This window comes from Emys orbicularis, chromosome 23 (assembly GCF_028017835.1).
Source record: "Emys orbicularis isolate rEmyOrb1 chromosome 23, rEmyOrb1.hap1, whole genome shotgun sequence".
Lineage (NCBI taxonomy): Eukaryota > Metazoa > Chordata > Testudines > Emydidae > Emys > Emys orbicularis.
Genome location: NC_088705.1, coordinates 8,349,148 through 8,372,697, shown reverse-complemented (window position 1 = coordinate 8,372,697; position 23,550 = coordinate 8,349,148). Strand labels below are relative to the sequence as shown.

Genomic DNA, 23,550 nt, shown 5'->3' with positions numbered 1-23,550 from the left:
AGTTGTTAGAGGGACAGTCAAAATCGGACAGACTAAGCTGGAGCCTTTCCATGCATTTGGTTCCCTGTACAAACCTATGCAAGTGTCCTCATGCCAGAGAGGAGTAACCCTCAAGAGAACACAGGTTGTCCTCATTTTCACCTAGCATCCCGAGAGAGTTGGGAGCAGGAGGACTTTCAGATTAGAAGACATGAGGCAAGTTCTGCCTTGAGGTATCTTCAGCTCTTCCTACCAGTTACAGAAGCTATCCCATGCACACAGGGACATTTGGTCTACCCCTCAGAAGTCCACAGGTGGGGGAGGTTTCTGCTGGCAGGGGTCCTAGGCTACAGATACCTGGCTCCCAAAAATCCAGAATTGCTAGCTCTAGAGTGGCCCTCTGTGTCACTTCTCTATGAGAGGGACTGCTCCCCCACTTCACTTGAGGTTATGCACTGAGCCTGGACTGGAACCTCAGACCTAGAGAGCTCCTTAGCAAGGGCCAGCATCACCCATGGGAGTGAGAATTTGTGGCATTTAATAAAGGCATGTTGCTATCATTTCTGTTCCTGCTGGAGTGACCCAAGATAGGAGGCAACAAATGAGGGAAGTATCTCAAGGGGAAAGAGGCCATAAAGAACCTTAAAACATGGCTTAGAAGGAGCCATGGCACCATTTTAACTAGCAGTACTAGATCTAGACACCACAAACCCATTTTATGCTGTGAGTAGATGCATAGACTCCAAGGCCAGAAGAGACCATTGTGATCTTCTAGTCTGACCTCCTGTGTAACATGGGCCAGAGACCTGTCCCAAAATAATTCCAAAAGCAGATCTTGATTGAAAAGTGGTCAGTGATAGATAATCCACCATGACCCTGGGTAAGTTGTTCCAATGGTGAGTTGCCCTCACTGCTAGAGATGTACGCCTTCCAGGCTGAATTTGTTTAGATTCAGCTTCCAGCCCTTGGATTGTGGTCTATCTTTCTCTGCTAGATTGAAGAGCTCATGACAGGGAAAAATGAATATGTAGTAGATACTTAGCAGAAGGCGAAGGGGTGACATGATCAGTCTAAGGTGAGTGGATAGAGCCACCTCCTGCCAGAGGAGAGTGACCCATACCTAGAAGGTAACTCAGGTCTCTTAGGATCAAACAGCCAGTCTTTGGCCATCTTCTGCTAACCCCTCCCTGTTGGAAAATCCCCCCTTGAGAAAGCCCACACTCTAGCATCAGTTCCTCTCATCACAGGCTTGTCATTTGGAGCCCAGTGACCTATGCCAGCCAAGATATTATTGCTTTTGTTTTAACAGCCTCTTTCATTACCCTCCCGTCACAAGCACCAGCTAGGGGCTCCAGGTTAAGCATCCAGCTTGGAGGGGGTAGTGACTGGCACCGAGGGTGCCTCACCCTAACTCAGTGGTTCCCAAACTGGGGTTTGTGAACCCCTGAGGGTTCACGAAATGTTACAGGGGGTTCTTGGGGAAAAATTCCCTGATGGCAGACAGAGCTATCCCTAGGGACCGTGGGCAGCATAAGGACAGCAGCCTGGAGCCCCTGGACTTCCAAGAGCTAAACAGATCAAAGCAAGCCTATCTATCGCATTGAGGAGATTTAAACTTCAAGACTTCTTATAAGAAATGGAAAGGGAGGTGGATTTTTTTGCTGTTTTTAAAATTAACTAGACAGTATTGTTTTTAAAATTATTATGAAGAACAAGTTTAAGCTTTGTTGTAATGTGCATTGTTTGCCTAGACTGCTCAAGACCTGAACGCTTGTGTAGGCTGAACTCTGAGTTGGTTTCTTAAATACCTTCATGCTGTTTCACATCTGATGCTCCTTGATGAAACATAGGAGCCTTGTCTTAGAACAGGCTTATTCAAAGCAATACAAGCTACAAAAGAGATCTTGGAAGAGTGTTGCTGTTTTCATAATGTAATAAAAATACTGTAATGATAAATAATACTAAATAGTGTGTAATAAGCATGTCATAAAAACAAATGTCCAAGATCACTGCTTTTATAATTTATATTCAGGTAAAGGAGAAAATCACCTAGAAATATTCATTTTTAGGAGGGGGTTCACGAGACTTGACATTTTAGTGAAAGGGGTTCACAGGTTGTTAAAGTTTGGGAACCACTGCCCTAACTTGAACCCCCCCCACCCCCATTTTCCAGCCCACATGTCCTCACAGGCAGGGGGTCTCCTCTGAAGGGTTTTCTCCACCAAGGACTCCGAGCAATTCTAACCCACAATACCAGGAGAGGCTCAGGGTCTCTTGATGGTGTTTCTCCAGCTTTGTGCTTTCCCTCCCCTCCTGCCCTACCTCTCATCAGTCGTGCTTGTGAGCATCTGATGCTGCTCTTCCTCTACTAGAGCCCTGCTACTGCTTGCGCCAGCGCCCACCAACTGCCCCCTTCAAACTGCCACTTGGAACCACGCGGTCCAGGTATTTCTGGGTGAGAAGGCTGAAGCCAAGACATTCTACTTGCTGGCTGAATGGTAGTGCGGGGGCAGTATTTTTCTACCCCCTATTCCATGGGAGAGTTGACAGGATCTATTGCCCCTCCAGCACTGGTTTGTAGTTATGGGGCCTCTCCACCCAATCCTGGCTCCTGACATGCCAAGAGGGCTGACAGATCACCCCAGCACGCCCTCCAGAGGACGTGGTTACAGACAGACAAAGCCATGGTCATTTTTTAATGGGCAGTTTATTCAGTGAGGACAGTTAGAAAAGTTAAAGTGCAAGGGGTCAGGCAGACCCATCCCACCCATGGCTCTGCCAGTGCCATTTGCTGAGGCTCAGTGATCTGTGCTGTACAAGTAAGTCCAGACGGTGATTTTGCCTGTTGGGTTTTGGTGCTGTCCAGTCTTCATTTCTTACTGGCCTTCACAGCTGATTTGGTGACTTTGGCAACTGCACTGGCTTTCTTCTCTACCCCCTTGATCACACCCACAGCCACCGTCTGTCTCATGTCACGAACAGCAAAGCGACCTGCCAGAGGAGAGGAGCATTAGGCGGTGGTTTTCTTTTGCCCATTGAGCCTATGGGGCTTTTTTCGACACAGGTTGCCAACAATTCTTTACTCTAGCACTCAGCTCTGGGACAGGACTAGAAAGTTTTCAGCTACAGCAGGGCCTAGTCTAGCCTCTGATGATTTAGCCCTAGGTTGGGGGGCATATGCTAAGAACAGCCATACTGGGTCAGACCAAAGGTCCATCTAGATCAGAATCCTGTCTTCCGACAGTGGCCAATGCCAGGTGACCCAGAGAGAATGAACAGAACAGGCAATCAAATGATCCATCCCGTCACCCATTCCCAGCTTCTGGCAAACAGAGGCTAGGGACACCATCCCTGCCAATATCATAGAGGATCAGTCTATCAATGGTTATCTAGTTCTTTTTGAACTCTGTTATAGTCTTGGCCTTCACAACACCATCTGGCAAAAGAGTTCCACAGGTTGACTGTGCGCTGGGGGGGGGGGGGGGGGGGGAGAATAAAAAACCCACAAACACCACACATGCTTTTTTGTTTTAACCTGCTGTCTATTAATTTCATTTGGTGACCCCCTAGTTCTTGTGTTATGCTGGTTTTCCCCAACAGATTCCCATGGAGTCAGAGGCCAGCACTTTTACTGGCCGCTATTGTTCCCTGCAGAGCCAGGGCCCAGCTTAGTTCAAGTAGATTAGACACTAGCAATAGTAAGTGCCCTGTGATCTAGATTGGTCATAGCAAGTTAGTTACCTGGTTCTAAGGCGGATGTACCAGTGCTAGAGGGCAGTACCTACTTTACCCCATCCATTATAGTCTTACCAAGAGGTGGGTACTCCGAGAAGCTCTCCACACACATTGGTTTGCCAGGAATCATCTGCACAATGGCAGCATCCCCAGACTTCAGTGCCTTGGGATTGTCCTCCAGCTTCTTGCCAGACCTGCGGTCGATCTTCTCTTTCAGCTCCGCAAACTTGCAGGCGATGTGAGCAGTGTGGCAATCCAGCACTGGGGAGTAGCCAGCGGCGATCTTGCCCGGGTGGTTCAGGATGATGACCTGCATGGGAGGAGATGGTTAGGAAGCCTGAATGAGCAGCAGAACATTCTCCTGCTTATTTGTTCTTGGGGAAGCCCTTAGATCCCTGCATAGCCCTCCCATCAGGATTAAGCTTTTTAGAAGCCATCTTAGAATCTGGTGTAGTTAAGTGACAGGACCAATTCACCTTGATTTTTGCAGGTCTAGTTCTGTTGGCACAGGCACCATCTAGCTTCCCAGGGCTGAGAAGAATAATATCCACATTGCCTAGTGGTAGCAAACTTGAACTGTGAGAAGCTTGGCCCTGTCCAGAAAAGGTTACAATCCACCCGGTACAATTGGAGAGGAATAGATAAAAAGCTAATGCGGTCTTGGGATGCATTAGGCGAGGTATTTCCAGTAGAGATAAGGAAGTGTTAGTACTGTTCTACAAGGCACTGGTGAGACCTCATCTGGAATACTGTGTGCAGTTCTGGTCTCCCATGTTTAAGAAGGATGAATTCAAACTGGAACAGGTACAGAGAAGGGCTACTAGGATGATCCGAGGAATGGAAAACCTGTCTTACGAAAGGAGACTCAAGGAGCTTGGCTTGTTTAGCCTAAGCTAAAGAAGGCAGATTTTATATAGATATAGATCTCATATCAGAGGGATAAATACCAGGGAGGGAGAGGAATTATTTAAGCTCAATACAAATGTGGATATAACAAATGGATATAACTTCCTGATGGCCAGTTTTTGACTTGAAATTAGATGAAGGTTTCGAACCACCAGAGGAGTGAAGTTCTGAACAGCCTTCCAAGGGAAGCCGTGGGGGCAAGACATATCTGGCTTCAAGTCTAAGCTTGATAAGTTTATGGAGGGGATGGTACGATGAATAGCCTAATTTTGGCAATTAATTGAACTTTGTCTATTAGCCGTAAATATGCCCAGTGCCCTGTGACAGGATGGGATCTGAGTTACTACAGAGAATTCTTTCCTGGGTGTCTGGCTGAAGAGTCTTGCCCACATGCTCAGGGTTTAGCTGATCACCGTATTTGGTGTCAGGAAGGAATTTTCCTCTAGGGCAGATTGGCAGAGGCCCGGGGGGGGGGGGGAGGGGTTGCCTTCCTCTGCAGCATGGGGCACGGGTCACTTGCTGGAGGATTCTCTGCACCTTGAAGTCTTTAAACCCATGATTTGAGGACTTCAGTAGCTCAGACATAGGTTAGGGGTTTGTTGCAGGCAGGGCTGGCTCCAGGCACCAGCCTGGCAAGCAGGTGCTTGGGGCAGCCGCTCTGGAGAGGGGCGGCATGTCCAGGTATTCGGCGGCAATTCGGCGGACGGTCCCTTCACTCCCACTCCGAGCGAAGGACCTCCCGCCGAATTGCTGCCGCAGATCGCGACTTTTTTTTTTTTGGCTGCTTGGGGCAGCCAAAACCCTGGAGCCGGCCCTGGCTGCAGGAGTGGGTGGGTGAGATTCTGTGTCCTGCGTTGTGCAGGAGATCAGACTAGACGATCATATTGGTCCCTTCTGACCTTAAAGTCTATGGGTCATACAGTAACCGTTCTTAACATGACCGGCTGTCACAGCAGGCCTTCTCCAGGTGTTTCTCTCAAAGCAATCTGTTTGTTAGGGGTAGCCACCATGCAGAGAACAGTGTTAGAGGGAGAGCAGTTGCCAGTAATAGCTCTAGCTAACTTCAGATGGTTCTTGGACTACCTTTAGCAGCTACAGGTAGAACGCCATTGTTCAGAAGCCTCCTGCCATGAAGGTGTGCTGGCACTACAAGACTAATGGCACCAATGATATAGTGGCAAAATGGATATGGGGTGGGAAGGAGAGCTAGTGGTTATGTGGTTACTGGTGCAAGGCCCTGCAGGGCAGGGTGGAAGAGAATAAACTTAGGGGCAAGAGATACACACAAAACCAAACCACCCACCTTCCCTTTTCAGTTCACAGGAAAAGTGGGCAGGGGGATTAGCCCCAGACTTGCTAATTTGACCCAAGGGCATGGCACCAATTACTCTTGTGCAGGCTGGGAGAGCAGTTTGTCCTCTCTTCCACTCAGCTGCCATGGCAGACACCTCCATGCGAATCGAGTGGCTGAAGCAATTGTACAGGCATATGGTAGCCTTGGAAACCGCAGTGCTTCTTTGCAGACTGGCCTAGCATGAGGTACAGCCTCCTACGGCCTTCCACCCAGGACTGACTCCAAATCACTTAAGTCCTGTTGTTTTCACATCCCTGACCTGAGAGGTGAAGCTGCCGGCCTCCATGGGAGGGTCGTTCTTGCTGTCTCCGGCCACGTTCCCACGCCGGATGTCTTTCACAGACACGTTCTTCACGTTGAACCCAATGTTGTCACCCGGCAGCGCCTCTGCCAGAGCCTCATGGTGCATTTCCACCGACTTCACCTCCGTGGTAATGTTGGTGGGGGCAAAAGTCACAACCATGCCGGCCTTCATGAAGCCAGTCTCCACGCGGCCCACTGGGACCGTTCCGATGCCTGGGGAACAGAGACAGTGGCATCAGTTGGGTGGCCTAGACAAGGAGCTACCATGCCCAGTGAGCGCCTCCCTCCCACACTCACCGCCAATCTTGTAGACATCCTGCAGGGGCAGACGGAGTGGCTTGTTAATTGGGCGGGAAGGAGGGATAATGGAATCGAGAGCTTCCATGAGAGTGGTGCCTGCAGCATTCCCATCCTTCCTAGTGATCTTCCACCCTTTGAACCAAGGCATCTACAACAGACAGGAGGCAAGACTGAAGCTAGGCAGGGCCTGAGAGTGCCAGGTGTCTCCTAGGCGGTATTTGTGCCCACCCTGCTCTAAACTGCCTCTCCCAAGGGGGGGGGGGGTGGGAGGGGGGGGGAGAAGAGAAAGTCTGGAAGTTAATATTGAATGTACCCTGAAGAAATAAAGCTATGTGAGCCCCCAGATCCCAACCATGTTCCACTTAGATCCCTGCCTGAAAGTGGGGTTCCCCCATCCATTCTCCCATGCCTATAGATTCGGTGCAGCTTCCCCAGCCCCTCATTCCATCCTGGCACTCAGATCTGGCCTCCATGAGGCATGCAGAAACAGGGATGCTACTTACTTTGGCGCTGGCCTCCAGCATGTTGTCCCCATGCCAGCCAGAGATGGGCACGAAAACTACAGACGCTGGGTTGTAGCCAATCTTCTTGATGTAGGTGCTCACTTCCTTGGTGATCTCCTGGTAGCGCTTGCCACTGTAAGGGGGCTCTGTGGAGTCCATTTTGTTCACCCCAACAATGAGCTGCTTCACCCCCAGCGTGTAGGCCAGCAGGGCATGCTCCCGGGTCTGCCCATTCTTAGAGATGCCAGCTTCAAACTCTCCCACACCAGCTGCCACAATCAGCACCGCACAGTCAGCCTGGGGTAGGAAGGGGACACAGTATAAGAGCATGCCACAGATCTAGCTGCTTAGGCACCTCATCACCTTCAGCCTGAGTAGGGCCAGTCCGTACCTGAGAGGTGCCGGTGATCATGTTCTTGATGAAGTCTCTGTGGCCAGGGGCATCGATGATGGTGATGTAGTACTTGGTGGTCTCGAACTTCCACAGGGAGATGTCAATGGTGATTCCACGCTCCCGCTCGGCCTTCAGCTTATCCAGCACCCAGGCGTATTTGAAGGATCCCTTACCTATCTGTGAGGGAGGGGGCACCAGTTACACTAGGTGGTTAGGGGTGGACACAAGTAGTCACTAGGGAACAGCTCCCATCTCCCCCTCAACATAAGATTGCTTTAACTGGGGTGCTGTTTACAAGTGGGATTCCAGTGGGTTTTAGAACGGCCATTAACAAACAATTGGTGTCAGACCCCTCCCCAGTCTACAGTCAATGATTCCATTGATAGTTATAGAATTTGGTGGCAGGGGCCTTGCAAAAGGGAATGTTAGAGACACATTTACCCTAAGTGTGTCTCTATCAGAATAGTTAACTGATGCAAGCTTCCTTAGTGTAGACAGGGCCTTGGAGCGGCAGATGTGCCCCCCCCATCCCCAAACTCAGAGGTTTAGATTTCATGGCTTTAAGAGTCACAACTTATGCAGTAACCGAGCCACACATCTGACAGCAACTCCACACAACCCCATAGTGGGAGTTAAAGGCACTCCTGAGCCAGTCTGCTTGGCACCATTGTCCCAACCTCAGCCGCCTCCTTCTCGAACTTCTCAATGGTTCTCTTGTCGATGCCCCCACACTTGTAGATGAGGTGCCCGGTGGTGGTGGATTTCCCAGAGTCCACATGGCCGATCACCACGATGTTGATGTGGATTTTCTCTTTCCCCATGGTGCTGGTTTCTATGACAGAGAGGGTTTTAGACAGGCTCCCTGCCCCCACACAGCCCCTCTCCCCCCAGGACCATGCTCAGCTCTGTCCCACCCAGAGCTACCTCAAGCTAGTAAGGATGTAGGTTTATTGCCAAGTACAGGTTTAATTGGGGACCAGGTTTCTAAATGAACAGGGAAGGTAGAGTGAGCAGAGTTGCTTGGAGGTCACTGGTCCCCACAAACATAGGTACCAGAGGCAATTAGGCTAGGAGATTTTTGGTCACTGACCAGGCTGCCTGAGCATTAGCATTGTTAGCTACAAGACAGCTCCTGGAGGACGTTTTATCACACACATACACACACCCAGCAGTAGGGTGACCAGACAGCAAGTGTGAAAAAATCAGGACAGAGTGGGTGTGTGTGGGGTGTAATAGAAGCCTATATAAGAAAAAAGACGCCAAAATCAGGACTGTCCCTATAAAATCAGAACATCTGGTCACCCTACCCAGCAGCAACCAGGCCCTCTGAACTGCTGCCAAGTAGCCAGCCCAGAATGCCATCTAGCAAGTGATCATGCAAGAACAGTAGCCTCCTGTGACTGCCCTTCAGCCCAATTCACAGCACCTGCATCATTGTGGGAGGGCCCCTGGCTGAGCTCTGGGCTGTGCCAGTACAGGAGAGCTAAGAGGGGAGGGGTGAAGGGAACAGCTGTAGTCCCTCACTCAGGAAGTCAACGAGCAGGTGTCAGGCCACAATTAGCCTGTTCCTAGCCCAGACTGACTACTAGGTCTGGGAAGAAAGCACCCTCCTGCCAGAGGCATCGTAGCAGGTACTTCCCCCTCCCCACCCATGGGAGGGTGGAAATCTCCCATCTCTAGCCCATGGAGAAGGGAAAAGCCCAGGAGAGCTCAGAACTGGACACAGACAAGCCCAGCTATGAACCCCAAGCACAGCAGAGAGACACACCCTACAGGGCTGGTACTTACCTGGGTCACAGCCCAGGGAGAACAGCAGCTACGCTACTCAGGCCGCCCCTCCCAGTCCATTTAAACCTGGCCCGGGAGCGGGGGACCAACCTGACCACGCCCCTTCCGAATGCCCAGCACCAATCATTGACTCCGGGCTGGTTAGCTACGCCCCCTTGGAGCCACATGGAGAGAAACACGTGGAAGGGATAAACAAGGCAAAGTAAGTCCCTCCCTTCACCTACTGTCAGGGTGCTAGGGAGCCAGCAGGGGGCCCCGGGTCTGGGGAGGGGCTGAGAGGGGAATAAACGATCAGTAGAGGGATGAATACCAATTAACGGAGATAAAGGCTAATGGGAGCACAGTCAGGGCTGAAATCAACAGAGCCTGACTCATCTGTAAAGCCAGAGAAAGATACATAATGGGGTCTAATCAATATAGGGTAATAAAGAGAGAGGATGAGAAAATGAGGAAGAATAGTAAATAGCTATGGTTATATAAATAAATACAAATAAATTATAATAATAAAGAATATTCCAGAATAATAACAGGCCATTAAGGACTCAGATAGGTGAAGAAATCAACAGAGATAAATCAATTGAGAAAGAATGGGGTGTAATAAATAGCTTCAGACCCTGATCCTGCAAACTCATCCATGCATCCCAGAGGGTGCCATTGACTTTATTGGGTCTTCACAGGGGCCTGCCTATGCAGAGGGCCCCCCTATTTCAGTTCTTACTTATTTGAGAAGCCCCGTGAACCTGCTTCTGAAAGCTGTTCCCTAGGGGTGCTGGAGTGTCTGCTTGAATGGAGCAGCTTGCAGGGTCAAGGCCAGTGGGCTTCTTGTGAATAAGGGCTGCAGGACTGGGGCCTTTGACTTCAGGCCAGGGATTCTTTGTAATGGCTTGGCATGTCTTTCCCATTCTACATATGCAAAGATCTATAAGTAGTTAGCCATGATCATAAATAAACTCAGACTAATAAAGGCTATAGAATAACAATAAACACAGACACACCTAGGCTCAGATTCACAAAGGTATTTAGGTGCCTCACTCCTAATAGCCATGAGCCATCTAAATACCTTTGAGGATCTGGGCCCTAACTCGCTGAGCTTTGTACTGCATGAGCATCACTACTAACACAGCCAGCTGCTGTTCCATGGGGTCCTCAGTTCTCCAGGGCCCTCAGTGGAGGTAGTGTAGTTTTCATGATCTTGGCAGGAAGTACGAAGGCCTCTGCTTCATGTAGGACCCAGTGTGATCTGAGGCTAGCTGTGAAAGAGACAGATACAGGGAAATTAAGTTTAGTCCCTTAGCACTCATTGTGTTAGGCAGACACTTTTTCATAGTCATTGGCAGACACATAACACTGAAATCAGTTGCCAAGCAGTGTTAGGAAACATACCATAGTGTTACTCCAGAGAACAGGCTTGCTTTATTACCGACCACTTATAACAGGCTCCAGAGGTGCTATTAGCTTGCAGCTATTTCCCCTTTGGCTAGACTTGTCACAGATTTTATAACTGCTCAGCAGAGAGGTGTGTGCTCTGTATATGGATAGGAAACCTTCTATGAACACAGAGGTGCCGGTGTTCCAGTAGGGGGTGCTCTTCCCTTTAAGAAAGTACTAAAACAATCGCTAAATTGCCATCGTTTGAATGAGACGTTAAACAAGTGGGGGCAAATGCTAGATATATTGCCACTTACAGTGCCTCATTTTGGACTGGGTGGTTGTGAGTTTGGGAGAAGTGATCCCATATGGAAAGAAAGAGAATGAGGGGCCTGGTTGGGCAAGTCACCGCTTCTCTGTGCCTCGTTTTCCCCATCTGTAACACTGGAATAAAGATATTGACCACCTTTTTAAAGTGCTTTGAGATCTATGGATGAAAACTTTCCCCCATTTTTAACCCTGGTGTCCTGGCCAACTTCCAGTGTGGGTAAATATACTCTAGTAGCGCTGCAGGGGGTATCCCAAAGCCTGGAGTTGCTGGGGGAAGATTAATCTCTTCCCTACGTCTCTCTCTCTCTCTCTCTCACACACACACACACACTCTCTCTCTCTCTCTCTCTCTCTCTGGAAATTGCTATACATCAGAGAGAGACATTGCAGTGGGGCTCCAGTGGTCTGCTTGAGAGAGACAGGGGAGAGTGGTTGCTAGTGGCAGTGGGGAAGCAAGAGAAGGGCTGATAAACTCTCTAATCGCATCAAAGGGGGAGAGCAGCTTAAAATAGAGCCCATTCCTTGCTCAGGTGTGTTAAATGGGGCCTTTTCACAACCCTGCATGCACCCCTCCCCACCACTCATGAACAAAGCCTTGTTAAAATGAACCAGCCCCTGCCCACAGTCACTTTGCAGGCACTCCCTGGCCAAGGAAGTGCTGTGGCTTTTAACCCCTTGGGTCATAAACCTGAAGCCATTTAAATGAGATCTCCAAGCATCACCGAGCAACATCCATGTGACGTGAATTCACTCCAATGTCTATTCCAGCACCATCAACCACAGTGCACAGCCCCCCTGCCATTCTCCTCTCGGAGGCGTATTGGTGGGTGTGAGGAGTCATCTCTTCAGATCACCCAACCCCACTCTTTGATTTGAAAGTGAAGGCAGAGCTGGGGCCAGAAGTGCAGCCCTCTGGAACTAGTGGCAAGACAGCTGAACTGTGCTGTTGCACATGGCCCTCTGCATCCAAGGAGACACACGGCCAGCCCACATTGCCACTGACAGCGGGGGAAGTGAGGGGCCAGGTCAGAGATGGGGAGGAGACTGACTAGGGCCCTGCATGTATCCTTTACCATATACCCCTGTAAAATTAGGAGCAGAGATTGAAGTCCTCTGTTTATCTCCAGCACAGGCAGAGCAATGGCCAGGCAAGCTTCCCCACACTTCAGGCTTGGCCTCTAGCCATCTATATTAGGCACTTGTATGGCTCCCATTTTTGTAGTATCTGAGAACTGCTGTCATGCCATTGTACAGGCGGGGAACTGAGGCAGCGAGAAACGATGTGACTTGCCCAAGGTCACACAGGAGTTCTGTGGCAGAGCAGGGTCTGGCGAATCCCAGGCACCCGATCATCTTTTCCTCTCCATGGCCCATTCAGTCATTGGCCACTCTGAAGAGGGAGGAGGCGAACTGCGATACGGGTCCCTGTCTGCTGAGAAATGTACCGAGACCCCCGGACAGCACATTTCACAGAACCCATTCTACAGTCACTGTACAGCCACAAAGTTTATGGCTGCCACTGCCCTGAGCCAGACTCAAACCACTGACCCAAAGGTTAGGTCCCACCCAGCTGGGATCTGAGATACTGTGAGGCAAAAAGAGGGTGTGTGTGCAGAGGGGGGACTCGGAGCAGGGGGGAGTGGGGGAGACTGGCTAGATAGCCTGTTAATAGCGTAAACAATGGAGCAATAGTGGTTTAATATTGGCTAGGGAACACCCCCCCTGCACAAAACTAGGGCTTTGCTGTCCCCTGGGGAGGAGCAAGGGGCAGTGCCATGCTGAAATCCCCAAAATCAAATCGCTCATGGAACAGCCAGGCACTTACAGCTTTGCACCTTGCAGCCTTTCCATAGAAAAATGCATTAGGCAGGAATATACTCACCCTGGAGCTGCACATTAGCTAGGTGACCAGCAGGGAAGGAGTTAACTCTGCTGCCACTTCTGGATGATGCTATTTAGGTGAGAAAGTTCATACCCAGTTGAGGTGAATGGGGCATTTCACACTTCTCTGAGTGTCTTCCAAGACCTCTGGCTCAATCACAGGCTGAAGGGACCTTTGTTTTCTTTTTGAAACTTGGATTCTCCAGAAAACATTGGGGGGGGGGGGGGAGAAGACCCCAAAACTCCACGTGGAGATCCTGAAGCCTTAGGTTGTGGGGCGATCCTAGACACGCATATTCCAGCATCTGCTCATTTCCAGCCCCTGAGCCAGCCTTTTCTCTCACTCCCCACTGTAGCTCTGGGAATAAAACAAATCTAAAAAGGAAACTAGGCTGAAGAAATTAAATAAAATGCCTCTTTCTTGCCGTTAATTCTTCCAGAGGCACAATGTGCTGGGTGGGAGGGGAAAGGAATCTCTTCTGAAAAGTGTCAGTGTTCGGAGATTTTACTCTTGGTTTAGTCTGGTTGATTTTTTTGACACGCTCGCCCAGTGTTCTGGGCTCACTCGCATGTAGGGCAATATGTTTAAGCCTGAATTCCTGAAGGTCAGAGTCACTGAGTACCAACAGCCCCCACAGTACACAATGGAGACAGGGTTGCCTAGTGGATACAGACTGTTACACTAGCCTGTTGGGTGACCTTAGACAAGTCATTACCTTGCGTTGGGCCTCAGTTTCCCCATCTGTAATTGGGGGGAGGTAATGGTACTGATCTCCTTTGCAAAGTGCTTTGAGATCTATGGATGAAACGTGCTATAAGAACTAGATATTAATTACTATTATTTACCAGAGCTTTGAGTGCCCAGATCTCTGAAAATCAGGCCAATATAATCAGGTGCCTAAATACAGACTATGTTGCCTAAGAGGCGGAACCGCGGTTTGTAAACGTTGCCTCCTTGTAAAGTAGCAATTAGGTAGTGGGATCAATGTCCAAGGTGCAGGCCCCATTCCTGATCCCATGAGATCAACAGGAATTTTGCCATTGACTTTAACAGAAGCAGGCTCGGCCTGATGGCCTTGATTGTACCCAGTATAGTGAGAAAACCAACCAAGCCTGAACTAACCAGATATTCCAGCCCACCTAACATTCAGAAAGGGATTGATGTACAAACTTCACATCTAGGCCCAATTCTGAACTTCCTCACGCTTAAGGGCTATTGGCTTCTGGACTTTTGGTTCCAGCTTGTTGCAGAGATTGCAATTCATTTGTATTTGAATATCCCTAAAATACAGGGGAATTAGCTGTGGGATTTCAGCTCAGGCCTATCTCTTTGTTTCATATTCTTTCCATGATTTCCTATCACTCAAGTAAATGTTTCCCATCGACAGAGAGGTATTTTTTCTTGGGTTTGTTTCTACTAATGTGATTGTGTTTTAATACCCCTGGCCCAGATCTTTCAAGGCATTTAAATTCCTATCTCCCATTGAGCTCAGTGGAGACCCTGGGCCTCTGTCTTTCCATGGGAGCAGGGAGTGCAGGTACAGAGACCTGTATCCCTCTGGAGGATGGAGTTCAAATATGAATTTGATCATAAGTTACTTATGGTGTGAACACTGCTCCATGGCCAGGAGAGGGAAAGAAGCCAACCCCAAACCGCACAATAGAGCCAGGACTGGCTGTTGTGTTCAGCATTTGAATCCAGGCTTAGCACAGAAGGGGTCCTGGGGGTGAGGAGGGGCACAGCGGTGCATGGGGAAGCCCAAGGCTACAAAAAGCAGGGTCCAGGGCAGGTCTGGTCTGTGAAACTGGGAGGCATTAGCAAAGCCCAGGAGTGAACAGCAAGGGCAGGGGTCCTGCAAGTGGAGAGGAGTGTGCACCAGCAGAGCAGAGCCATGGGGAGCGGGAACTGGGCCAGCACTGGACTTGCAGCTGCTGGTGGGGGTCATGAGTGGGGGAGCATTGGCAGAGCTGTGAGTGGAGGGGGGGGGGACGGGGACGTCCCCAAGAGCTGGACTAGCCAGAGATGGGTTGGGGCAGCAGAGGAAGAGCAGGGCTGACTTCGGCAGGGCTGGAGGGTCATTGCCAGGGCCAGGTGGATAGGAAGGGGGGGGGGAGTTTACACACCTGCCAAACCCTCCCCGGGTTTGGCTCTGCAGACAGGGGCCCAAGCCCTGCAGCTCCGAGAGCCCGATTCCCCCAGAGCCTGGGGAAGGGGGGTGCTGGGAAGGGGTCCGGTTCTGCCCCAGAACCGCCCAGTTATGTGAGGGGGCGGGGGGAGGAGGATCCCTGCCTGTAGTGCCCCCCGCCGCAGGGGCCCGGCCAGGTACTGGAGTCTAATTGAATCAATCCCTCTCAACGGGTGGGGCGAGGCCGCCTCAATGGGGCCGCTTTCTGCGGCTCCGGGCCGGGCGCTCGGCTCCTCCCCCGCGGGCTCTTTAAAAGCCCCAGGCGGCCGGATTGGGGGCCGCTGTTTGGAGACAGATCAGGGGAACGTGACTGGAGGTGAGCGGGGTTTTCGGGGGGCTCTCGGGGGCGCACAATCCGCACTGCTCTAAGGCAGCTCGCTAGGGGGTGGGCTGGGAGCGATCGCTCGATCCGAATTGGCTGGTGTGAATGAAGCGGGAGGGCTGGGCTCCGGTTCTGGCCCGGGGGATCGGAGCCCCTAACAATGTGTCTGGCTGCAGGGCGTGCTCTGCTGTGTTTGCCCCCGTGTGACGCTGGCTTGTTACTCCGGAGTCACACCGGAGCGGCTCAGCGTGAATCGCTCTGCGGTAACTCTGCCCCGGGGGTCTGTCCTGCAGGTCCCGCTCGCGCTCCCACCGGCACCATGGGCAAAGAGAAAACCCACATCAACATCGTGGTGATCGGCCACGTGGACTCGGGGAAATCCACCACCACCGGGCACCTCATCTACAAGTGCGGGGGCATCGACAAGCGAACCATCGAGAAGTTCGAGAAGGAGGCGGCCGAGGTGGGGGCATTTCTGACTCACCTGCACCCCCCCCATGACCCCAGCGGCCTCTAGGGCCCCCTTGACCTCCCCAAAGGTGTTGGGCCCTGTGGGGGTTGGGGAATCGGGCCCTTTCACAGGCTGCAGTGTAACCCTTTAATGCTAGGAGCTTACAATGGGGTGGGGGGTAAACACTGCCCTATGCCTGCCCCCCACCTACTGTAGAGCAGGGACCATTCGCCGACCTCTGGGTTCCCTGTACCGTGAATAGGCACCGCTGGGGCAGGCGTCTCCTTCCAAGAATCTGCTTCAAATATTCACACCCCCCTCCTGCATTTCACGCCCGGCTGGGAGGGATTCTCCCTGGCTTGTGCCTGTTTCTCCAATGGCAGTGGGCCTGCACCGCTCTAACTGGTGTCCGTCTCCTTCCACGCAGATGGGGAAGGGCTCCTTCAAATATGCCTGGGTGCTGGATAAGCTGAAGGCTGAGCGGGAGCGTGGGATCACCATTGACATCTCCCTGTGGAAGTTCGAGACCACCAAGTACTACATCACCATCATCGATGCCCCTGGCCACCGAGACTTCATCAAGAACATGATCACCGGCACCTCGCAGGTATAGGCTGGGGCAGGCAAACCCCTGTGAAGAGTTTGATTATATTGGGTTTGCGGCTATGCTTTGTGGCATCCCAATAAAGCCATAATTTAACTGCAAACTAGTCTTGTGACCTTAGCATTGCAAGGAATAACATTGCCACTAGATGCATTGGGCTGTAGGTGTGGCCTATATAGGGAAGGGCTGCTAGTCCCTCCTGAGGAAAACTGGGTTTTTTTTGGGGTGGGGGGTGGGGGGGAAAGAGGATCTCCTTTATCTGTAGAGTACCTAGGTCTGTCACATCCCTACTGGTCCCCTCGTTCCCAGTATGAACTTGTTCTCATGGCTCATTTCCCTCTCCAGGCTGACTGTGCGGTGCTGATTGTGGCGGCTGGTGTGGGAGAGTTTGAAGCTGGCATCTCTAAGAACGGGCAGACCCGGGAGCATGCCCTGCTGGCCTACACGCTGGGGGTGAAGCAGCTCATCGTTGGGGTGAACAAGATGGACTCCACAGAGCCCCCTTACAGCGGCAAGCGCTACCAGGAGATCACCAAGGAAGTGAGCACCTACATCAAGAAGATCGGCTACAACCCAGCCTCTGTGGCATTCGTGCCTATCTCTGGCTGGCATGGGGACAACATGCTGGAGGCCAGCGCCAATGTGAGTAGCCTGCCTGTTTCTACATGGCCCCTCTGGTAGGGAGGTGTGGAGACTTCTGGGGGAATGGGGTGGGCATTGGCTTACTGCTGGCGAGAGTGGGTGGTTTGTAAACTGAAATGAGTTCAGCTTAAAGTTACTACTGCTGGGCTCCGGGTTGCAGTAAGACACTGGCCCTCTGAGCTTCTCTAAATTGAACTGTCATTATCTCACTGCCTTGAGCTAGGATTTCACTTAAAAGTGCAGGCCCCCTACATGGCTTGAAGGAGGCTAAGCTTAGATCTGTTTCTTGTTCATTCCCACACAGCTCAAGGAATACACCTCTGCTTAGTTTAAACTTTTTTGGGGGGGAGGAAAGAGAATCTGTAGGAACTGGAGTACTTGGGACCTGTTGCCAAGTTCACCCAAGCTCTGCAAGTGAATCATCAGCTGTCAATTACAATAATCTCCTCTCCCCCCATACACATACCTTGCAGATGCCTTGGTTCAAAGGCTGGAGCATTACGAGGAAGGAAGGCAACGTTTCTGGTACAACACTACTGGAAGCCCTGGATTCCATTATCCCTCCTTCCCGCCCCATCAACAAACCCCTCCGCCTGCCCCTGCAGGATGTCTACAAGATCGGTGGTGAGTGGGGAGGGGGGGGGGGGGAGTGTTTCCCAGCAGCGCTGGGACAATAGAACTCTCCCCAAAAAGGAACATGTAAAATGGTGGCTGCCATTTTAGGTGATGTAATTCCACCTAAACTGCAGCTCACGTGGACCGGGGATACCTCCCTACTGAATGTCTGGGATGGAGACTCAGTCACACCCTCTCTTGGCAATGCTGGGCTGACAAGATTGCTGTATTTCCCCTTAATGGCCAAAAGGCTGAATAGGACCTCTGGACAGAGGATGCTGAAGCAAAGAGCTGGTGATCTCTGCTTGTTGCATCTCCAATTCCTTCCTCTCCCCAAGTAACCTTGTTCTAGCTCATTAACACCAAACTGACCAGTACGTGTCTCCCCAGGTATCGGAACGGTCCCAGTGGGCCGCGTGGAGACTGGCTTCATGAAGGCCGGCATGGTTGTGACTTTTGCCCCCGCCAATGTCACCACGGAGGTGAAGTCAGTAGAAATGCACCACGAGGCTCTGGCAGAGGCGCTGCCGGGTGACAACGTTGGGTTCAACGTGAAGAACGTGTCTGTGAAAGACATCCGGCGTGGGAACGTGGCCGGAGACAGCAAGAACGACCCTCCCATGGAGGCCGGCAGCTTCACCTCTCAGGTTAGTGATTAGGGATCTGTAAAGTCCCTATTGCTGCCCACCAGTCTCCTTGAAATGTGATTTTGAATCCCCCCCCCCCTTTCTTTCTCTGCAGGTCATCATCCTGAACCACCCTGGCCAGATCGCCGCTGGCTACTCCCCAGTGCTGGATTGCCACACTGCTCACATCGCCTGCAAGTTTGCGGAGCTGAAGGAGAAGATCGACCGCAGGTCTGGCAAGAAGCTGGAGGACAATCCCAAGGCACTGAAGTCTGGGGATGCTGCCATTGTGCAGATGATTCCTGGCAAACCCATGTGTGTGGAGAGCTTCTCAGAGTACCCACCTCTTGGTAAGATTTCATATTCCTTGTATTGGTCCAAGTCTGGCTCTTGATGAGTGTCTGTCTGAACATGTCCTAACACTGCAACTCTGTTTTAAGAAGACTAATGCTAGGATTCAGCTTTTAGATAGCTGCTCTCCATAGCAACGGAGGTAAACTTATACCTACCCCTTCACTAGCTTGAGTAATAAAATGCTTCTGCAAGGCATTATTCCACAAACCAAACTCCAGTCACTAGCATAGAAACTCCTCCCAATATCCGGGAAGTCTCCTACTCTGTCCTTGTCTTGGTCTAACTGGTGTTCCTTCTCCGGCAGGTCGCTTTGCTGTTCGTGACATGAGGCAGACGGTGGCTGTGGGGGTGATCAAGGCTGTTGAGAAGAAGGCTGGTGGAACTGCCAAAGTCACCAAGTCGGCAGTGAAGGCCAGTAAGAAGTGAATTCTCCTCCAACGTCGCCACGGGCCAGCGTGCTCAGAGACACCAACAGTGGGTGCCCAGCCCCCCACAATCACAGATCAATGTCTGGACTCACTTATCCAGGACTGGCTCCTTAGCAGTAAAACACACTGGAAGAGCTTCCAAAGGAAAGGAAGCTGATAGGACTCTTTTTCTCTTGTTTATTGGGCTGCACGTGTGGGTTTTTTTTTTTTCCCTTGACTTGCTCCCTGGTGGTGTGAATAAATGAGGATTTCTGCTTTAGTGGTTTGGTCTGATTCAGCTGGGAGTCGCTCTCTGCATGCAGAGTGTAATGTAAGGAGTAAGCACTACGCTTGTCTTCAAAGCAGCCTACCAATCTGGTTCTTGTGTCAAGCAGATGGCTGACAACCAACGGCCAGGGCTGCTTTGCAGTCTAATCTGTTCTAGTCCATGTTAAAGATTCAACACAATTCACAACCTCTTAGGCCAAGTTCCAGTCTCCCTGCTTGTCAACACCCTGGGACTGACTGTCTACTATGTTTGATCACTAATTGGCCCAGGAGGGCCCCATTCTTGATTAGCCCTTAGCCACTCTTCTAATAAACGTTAAAGATGTAAGGCTAAACTGACAGAGTGGGTGACAGATGTCAAAACTCTTCAGCGAGATGCTAAGTGTGCCTGTTAGTTCTCTTAGAACTAAGCTGTTTCTCCAACTCATACCTATTCCATAGCCTCTCAAGCATTATAAAAGCGCCTCTAACTTCCACAGAGAAATGAATCACAGGTAAGGTGTGGCATCAGTCTACAGCAGTGACCAACACTGAGCCTCCCTGAAAAGAGGGAGGCAGAGTTTACATGGTTACAACCTCAAAGGAAAGAGGTTAGTCTATTATGAAGGAAAGAGTAAAGTTTTAGTGACTTACTCAGGAAACCTAAGCTGCCACACTCTCTGTGAGTGAGTTATACTAACAGGTATAGTTAAATAGCTCTATAAAAAAATACTCAAGGTTCAACTATGATTGCTAGTGGGGTCAGGCCTAACACAGTGAGTGGCAAATGCAGTGCTGTCTGCTACCTAAAGTTTCTAGACCTGCTGTTCCAGGAAGGGAGTGGGTAGAGGGCTGGGATACATACACTCTTAGCTTCCCTTGAGGAATGCCAGTCAATTTATTGGCATGGCAAGGCATTGGCAGCTCCTCCAATAATGCTGCGGGTCAGTGGGGTGTGCTCTGAACATAAACTTTTGGGCTAAGATCATCAAAAGTGACTGTGGAGGCCTCTGTCTTCTGAGTGCTTAATTCGGCTCAAGTCAAAGGGGACGGACTTTCAGAAAGTGCTGAAAATCTGGCTTCTTTCCTGTGCCTCGAGTAGGACATGCAGCCTCTGGAGTCACTTGAAAAATCTTGGCCCTGGGCTTTACTCTGTTCCCAGCTAAAAGTCCACATGTACTAGGGCACCACTGAGAGGTTATTCCTCACTGGAGGGCTAACTGGCCAGCTGACCATTTCTGTGGCAGTAGAGGGGCTAGACAAGCACTGGGGCTCAGGGGACAGTTAATTTTAAGCACTGGGCTTCAAATAGTGCAGCGCTGCAGGTATTTGTGATTTTCACCCCATTAAGCTGTACAGGGCCCTCTCAGAGCCGAGTGCCTGGATAACTGCCATCCCTCCTCTTTCTAAAACTTAATTTCTCACAGCGGGGGAGGAGCAATTGGGTTAAGAATCCCCCCTGCCCCCACCCAGAGGCCATTTGCCTTCTTCCAGCACCCATGACTCTGGTAGGACCATTACCAGTCTCGCAGTGGTTACAGGGTATAATCGTCACACCTTTCCCTTAGGGGCCTGAGTTCTCAACCTGGGGGTGATGAGCAGCTTTCAGGGGGTCACAACCAGCCTCCTCTCTAGTGAGAGGGGAGGGGGATAATCCTGCAGCTTCTCTCAGTTGGAGCATAGCATCAGGGTCAAGAAAAGACCTGCCCTGATGGCTTTGAATGGTCTCCAGCCCAGGGGTAAGTCTCTGAAGTGCTGAGGCACAAGGCAGTGTCACGCAGGCTGGTATTTAATTCCCTGCCTCTTTAAAATGTGAAAGTTATTTTTGAAGCAATCCCTTCCTGCAGCAGCATGGTTTAGGGGGTATATTGTCCCTCGACACAGTGCCTGATCGAGGAGTTGTAGATACCTAGACTCCCAGGCCAGAAGGGACAATTGCGATCATCTAGTCTGACCTCCTGTGTACACAGGCCGGAGAATTCCACCCAATAATTTTTTGCCTCGAGCCCATCATTTCAGTACAGGATTAGCGGGGATTGTCTCACACCACAATCAACACCCACAGGCGTCTCCTGTGTCTCCCATACCAACAGGACCTCCATTGGCTTTTACAAATGCCTCCTGAAAACACAGGGGTTGCACAAAGCACAAGGAGGTTGGTCCCGGTGGCCCTGGCTCCAGCTGCTCGTAGAGGTCTGACTTGCTGGCTCTCCTGTCAAAGCCATGTACACAGAACTAGGATTGGGACAGCAGTAGGTGCTAGAGGGTGGGATTGGGGGTGCAGTGGCAGAAGATGGGAGGGGTCAGACTGCAATAGTAAGAGATGGTACAGATCAGGATAGGGGGGTATTGGAAGAGCTGGGTGCTGTAGGCCAGAAATGAATTGCATAGCCGGACGTGGGGCAGGAGTCTTTAGGTCAGGACTGGAGGGACGGTGGCAGAACCAAGTGAAAGGGGGGCTGGGGAGAAATTTGCACACCTACTAGTTTCCATTGTGCATAGAGATGGGCCAAGCCCTAGAGTTTAGAGACAGTTCTGATCTCCTGCAGAGGGTGGAGCTGGGGTGGGAACTGGCCAGACAACCAGCTAATAATAATATTACAATAGGGACACATATTTTGATACTGGCTGGGAATCAGGACACTTATTCTATCAGGAATGGTTCAGTTCCATGTGACAGCCAGTCCCCCAAAAATCACCCATCTCACACCAGGCAAGGATTATACATTTAACCCTTGCAGCCCTGTACATGGAGCAAGCCCCTGCACTGGAAAAACACATTAGCTGGCTGCTTCAGCCAAGCCAAGGTGATCAGCAGCATGAAAGAGTTAACTGTTGAAATGGGGCTCTTTGCAGTCATGCCCCATTGAGTTGAATGGGGCTGTTCACTTCAATGGGGGTGTGAACTCAAACCTCAACAGCATCATTTAAAAGGTGCTATTGTTTTGTTTTCCGCTCCCAGCAAACTCAGTTACAGGCTGAGGGGACCTTCTCCCCCTTTCTCCAAGGGGGAGAAAATCCTTCTTTCCTGAATTAAACTTCAATTCTGCAAGCGACAAGGGGACTCCAGAGCCCCACAGGGAGACCCCGAATCCTTAGACATTTCTATGCACAATGTCAATCTCCATTCCCAATCGCCCAGGCAGCTATTTCTCCCATGATCCTAGGTCTGTTATTGGTTTTATGGTGGCACCTGGATGCCCTATCCAAGATCCTGATTTTTACTACTTGTTTACTTTGATTTACTGAAACATAAATGTGGTCCATGTACCCAATACATCCTACAACAACAACTAGATCCAGTGTCCAGGCACCATCCGATCCCATAAAGCCAATGGACTATTTGCATGAATAAAGATCTGGATCAGGCTCATATCCTCTCAGTGCAGGAGAGCAGGGAGGGCTGGATGCAGCCACGTCCCCATTTGGAGGATGGCACTGAAATATGAATTTAACCCCAACTCACTCGTGATGTGACTATAACTCCAAGTCTGGAGATGCTGCCTTCATTCCGATGATCCCTGGCAAACCCATGTGTGTGGAGAGTTTCTCAGAGTACCCACCTCTTGGTAAAATCTCTTGATTACTTTCTCTTTTTAAAAACTTTAATACTAGTATTTGGTTGTAGGAATGCAAAGATTTCCTGTTTATAGTGCAGGGGGAAGGTAACCAGTAAGGGATCATTTCTCCATCTACTTCTGCAAATAACTTTTCAGACGGCCCCCTCAAGCCTCAAAGTTTCCATAGCATAGGTAGCAAAACACTTACTTCAAGCTGTTATTCCAAACACTGCAGTCAGTGCATGACCTAGAACGCCTGTCCAGTCTAACGGCGTTCCTCTTCTGGCAGGTCGCTTTGCTGTTTGTGACGTGAGGCAGACAAGGCTGTCAAGAAGGTTGGTGATCCTGCCGAGGTCACAAAGTCGGCAGTGAAGGCTACTAAGAAGTGAATTCTCCACCTGCCAGCTTGCTCAGAGGTACCAACAACAGCGAGTGCCCAAAGCTGTCTGATCACAGCTCTGTCTGGACTCGCTTATCCAGGACTGGCTCATGAGCAGTAAAAAACACACTGGAAGAGCATCCACAGGGAATGGGACTTTCACTCTGGGGTTTGGGCTGGACGTGTGGGGTTTCCTGACCTTTTTGGTGTGAATAAAACATTTCCATGATGATCTGTCTAACCATTTCTGGTGTAAATAAAATCTGAACTTTATTTCCAGGGCTCACATTCTAACT

General features: G+C 50.6%; 2 protein-coding genes across 3 annotated transcripts; one reads left to right on the top strand and one right to left on the bottom strand.

Moving 5' to 3' along the window:
• Positions 1-2,848: 2,848 nt before the first annotated feature.
• LOC135893665 (elongation factor 1-alpha, oocyte form-like) lies at positions 2,849-16,492 on the bottom strand. 2 transcript variants are annotated; one of them, XM_065421527.1, is made up of 9 exons: positions 16,465-16,492; positions 14,749-14,770; positions 8,152-8,299; positions 7,472-7,651; positions 7,081-7,377; positions 6,575-6,725; positions 6,234-6,490; positions 3,790-4,024; positions 2,849-2,970 (listed from the first exon to the last, which is right to left on the bottom strand). In XM_065421527.1, exons 3-9 carry the CDS (start codon positions 8,293-8,295, stop codon positions 2,849-2,851), a joined length of 1,386 nt encoding a protein of 461 aa, XP_065277599.1. In that variant the 5' UTR covers positions 8,296-8,299; positions 14,749-14,770; positions 16,465-16,492. The 2 variants fall into 2 exon arrangements, with proteins under 2 accessions (XP_065277599.1, XP_065277598.1); XM_065421526.1 differs by lacking the exons at positions 14,749-14,770; positions 16,465-16,492 and adding an exon at positions 10,323-10,401 and having other exon boundaries at positions 8,152-8,306.
• Positions 15,220-19,067, top strand: LOC135893664 (elongation factor 1-alpha, somatic form-like). The gene is made up of 8 exons (XM_065421524.1): positions 15,220-15,343; positions 15,643-15,812; positions 16,228-16,407; positions 16,750-17,046; positions 17,520-17,670; positions 18,052-18,308; positions 18,403-18,637; positions 18,946-19,067. The coding sequence occupies exons 1-8, from the start codon at positions 15,220-15,222 to the stop codon at positions 19,065-19,067; spliced, it is 1,536 nt and encodes a 511-aa protein (XP_065277596.1).
• The last annotated feature ends 4,483 nt before the right edge of the window (positions 19,068-23,550 follow it).

Excerpts from the sequence above, each read along its gene's own strand:
- LOC135893665 (XM_065421526.1), bottom strand. The coding sequence starts at position 10,401 with ATGGAACAGCAGCTGGCTGTGTTAGTAGTGATGCTCATGCAGTACAAA. Across the intron at positions 8,307-10,322 it reads TAGGGCCCAGATCCTCAAAG|AAACCAGCACCATGGGGAAA; the intron begins GTATTTAGATGG and ends TCTCTGTCATAG. Across the intron at positions 6,726-7,080 it reads TGCTGGAGGCCAGCGCCAAA|ATGCCTTGGTTCAAAGGGTG; the intron begins GTAAGTAGCATC and ends TGTCTGTTGTAG.
- LOC135893664 (XM_065421524.1), top strand. The coding sequence starts at position 15,220 with ATGGGGCCGCTTTCTGCGGCTCCGGGCCGGGCGCTCGGCTCCTCCCCC. Across the intron at positions 17,047-17,519 it reads TGCTGGAGGCCAGCGCCAAT|ATGCCTTGGTTCAAAGGCTG; the intron begins GTGAGTAGCCTG and ends CATACCTTGCAG. Across the intron at positions 18,638-18,945 it reads CTCAGAGTACCCACCTCTTG|GTCGCTTTGCTGTTCGTGAC; the intron begins GTAAGATTTCAT and ends CTTCTCCGGCAG.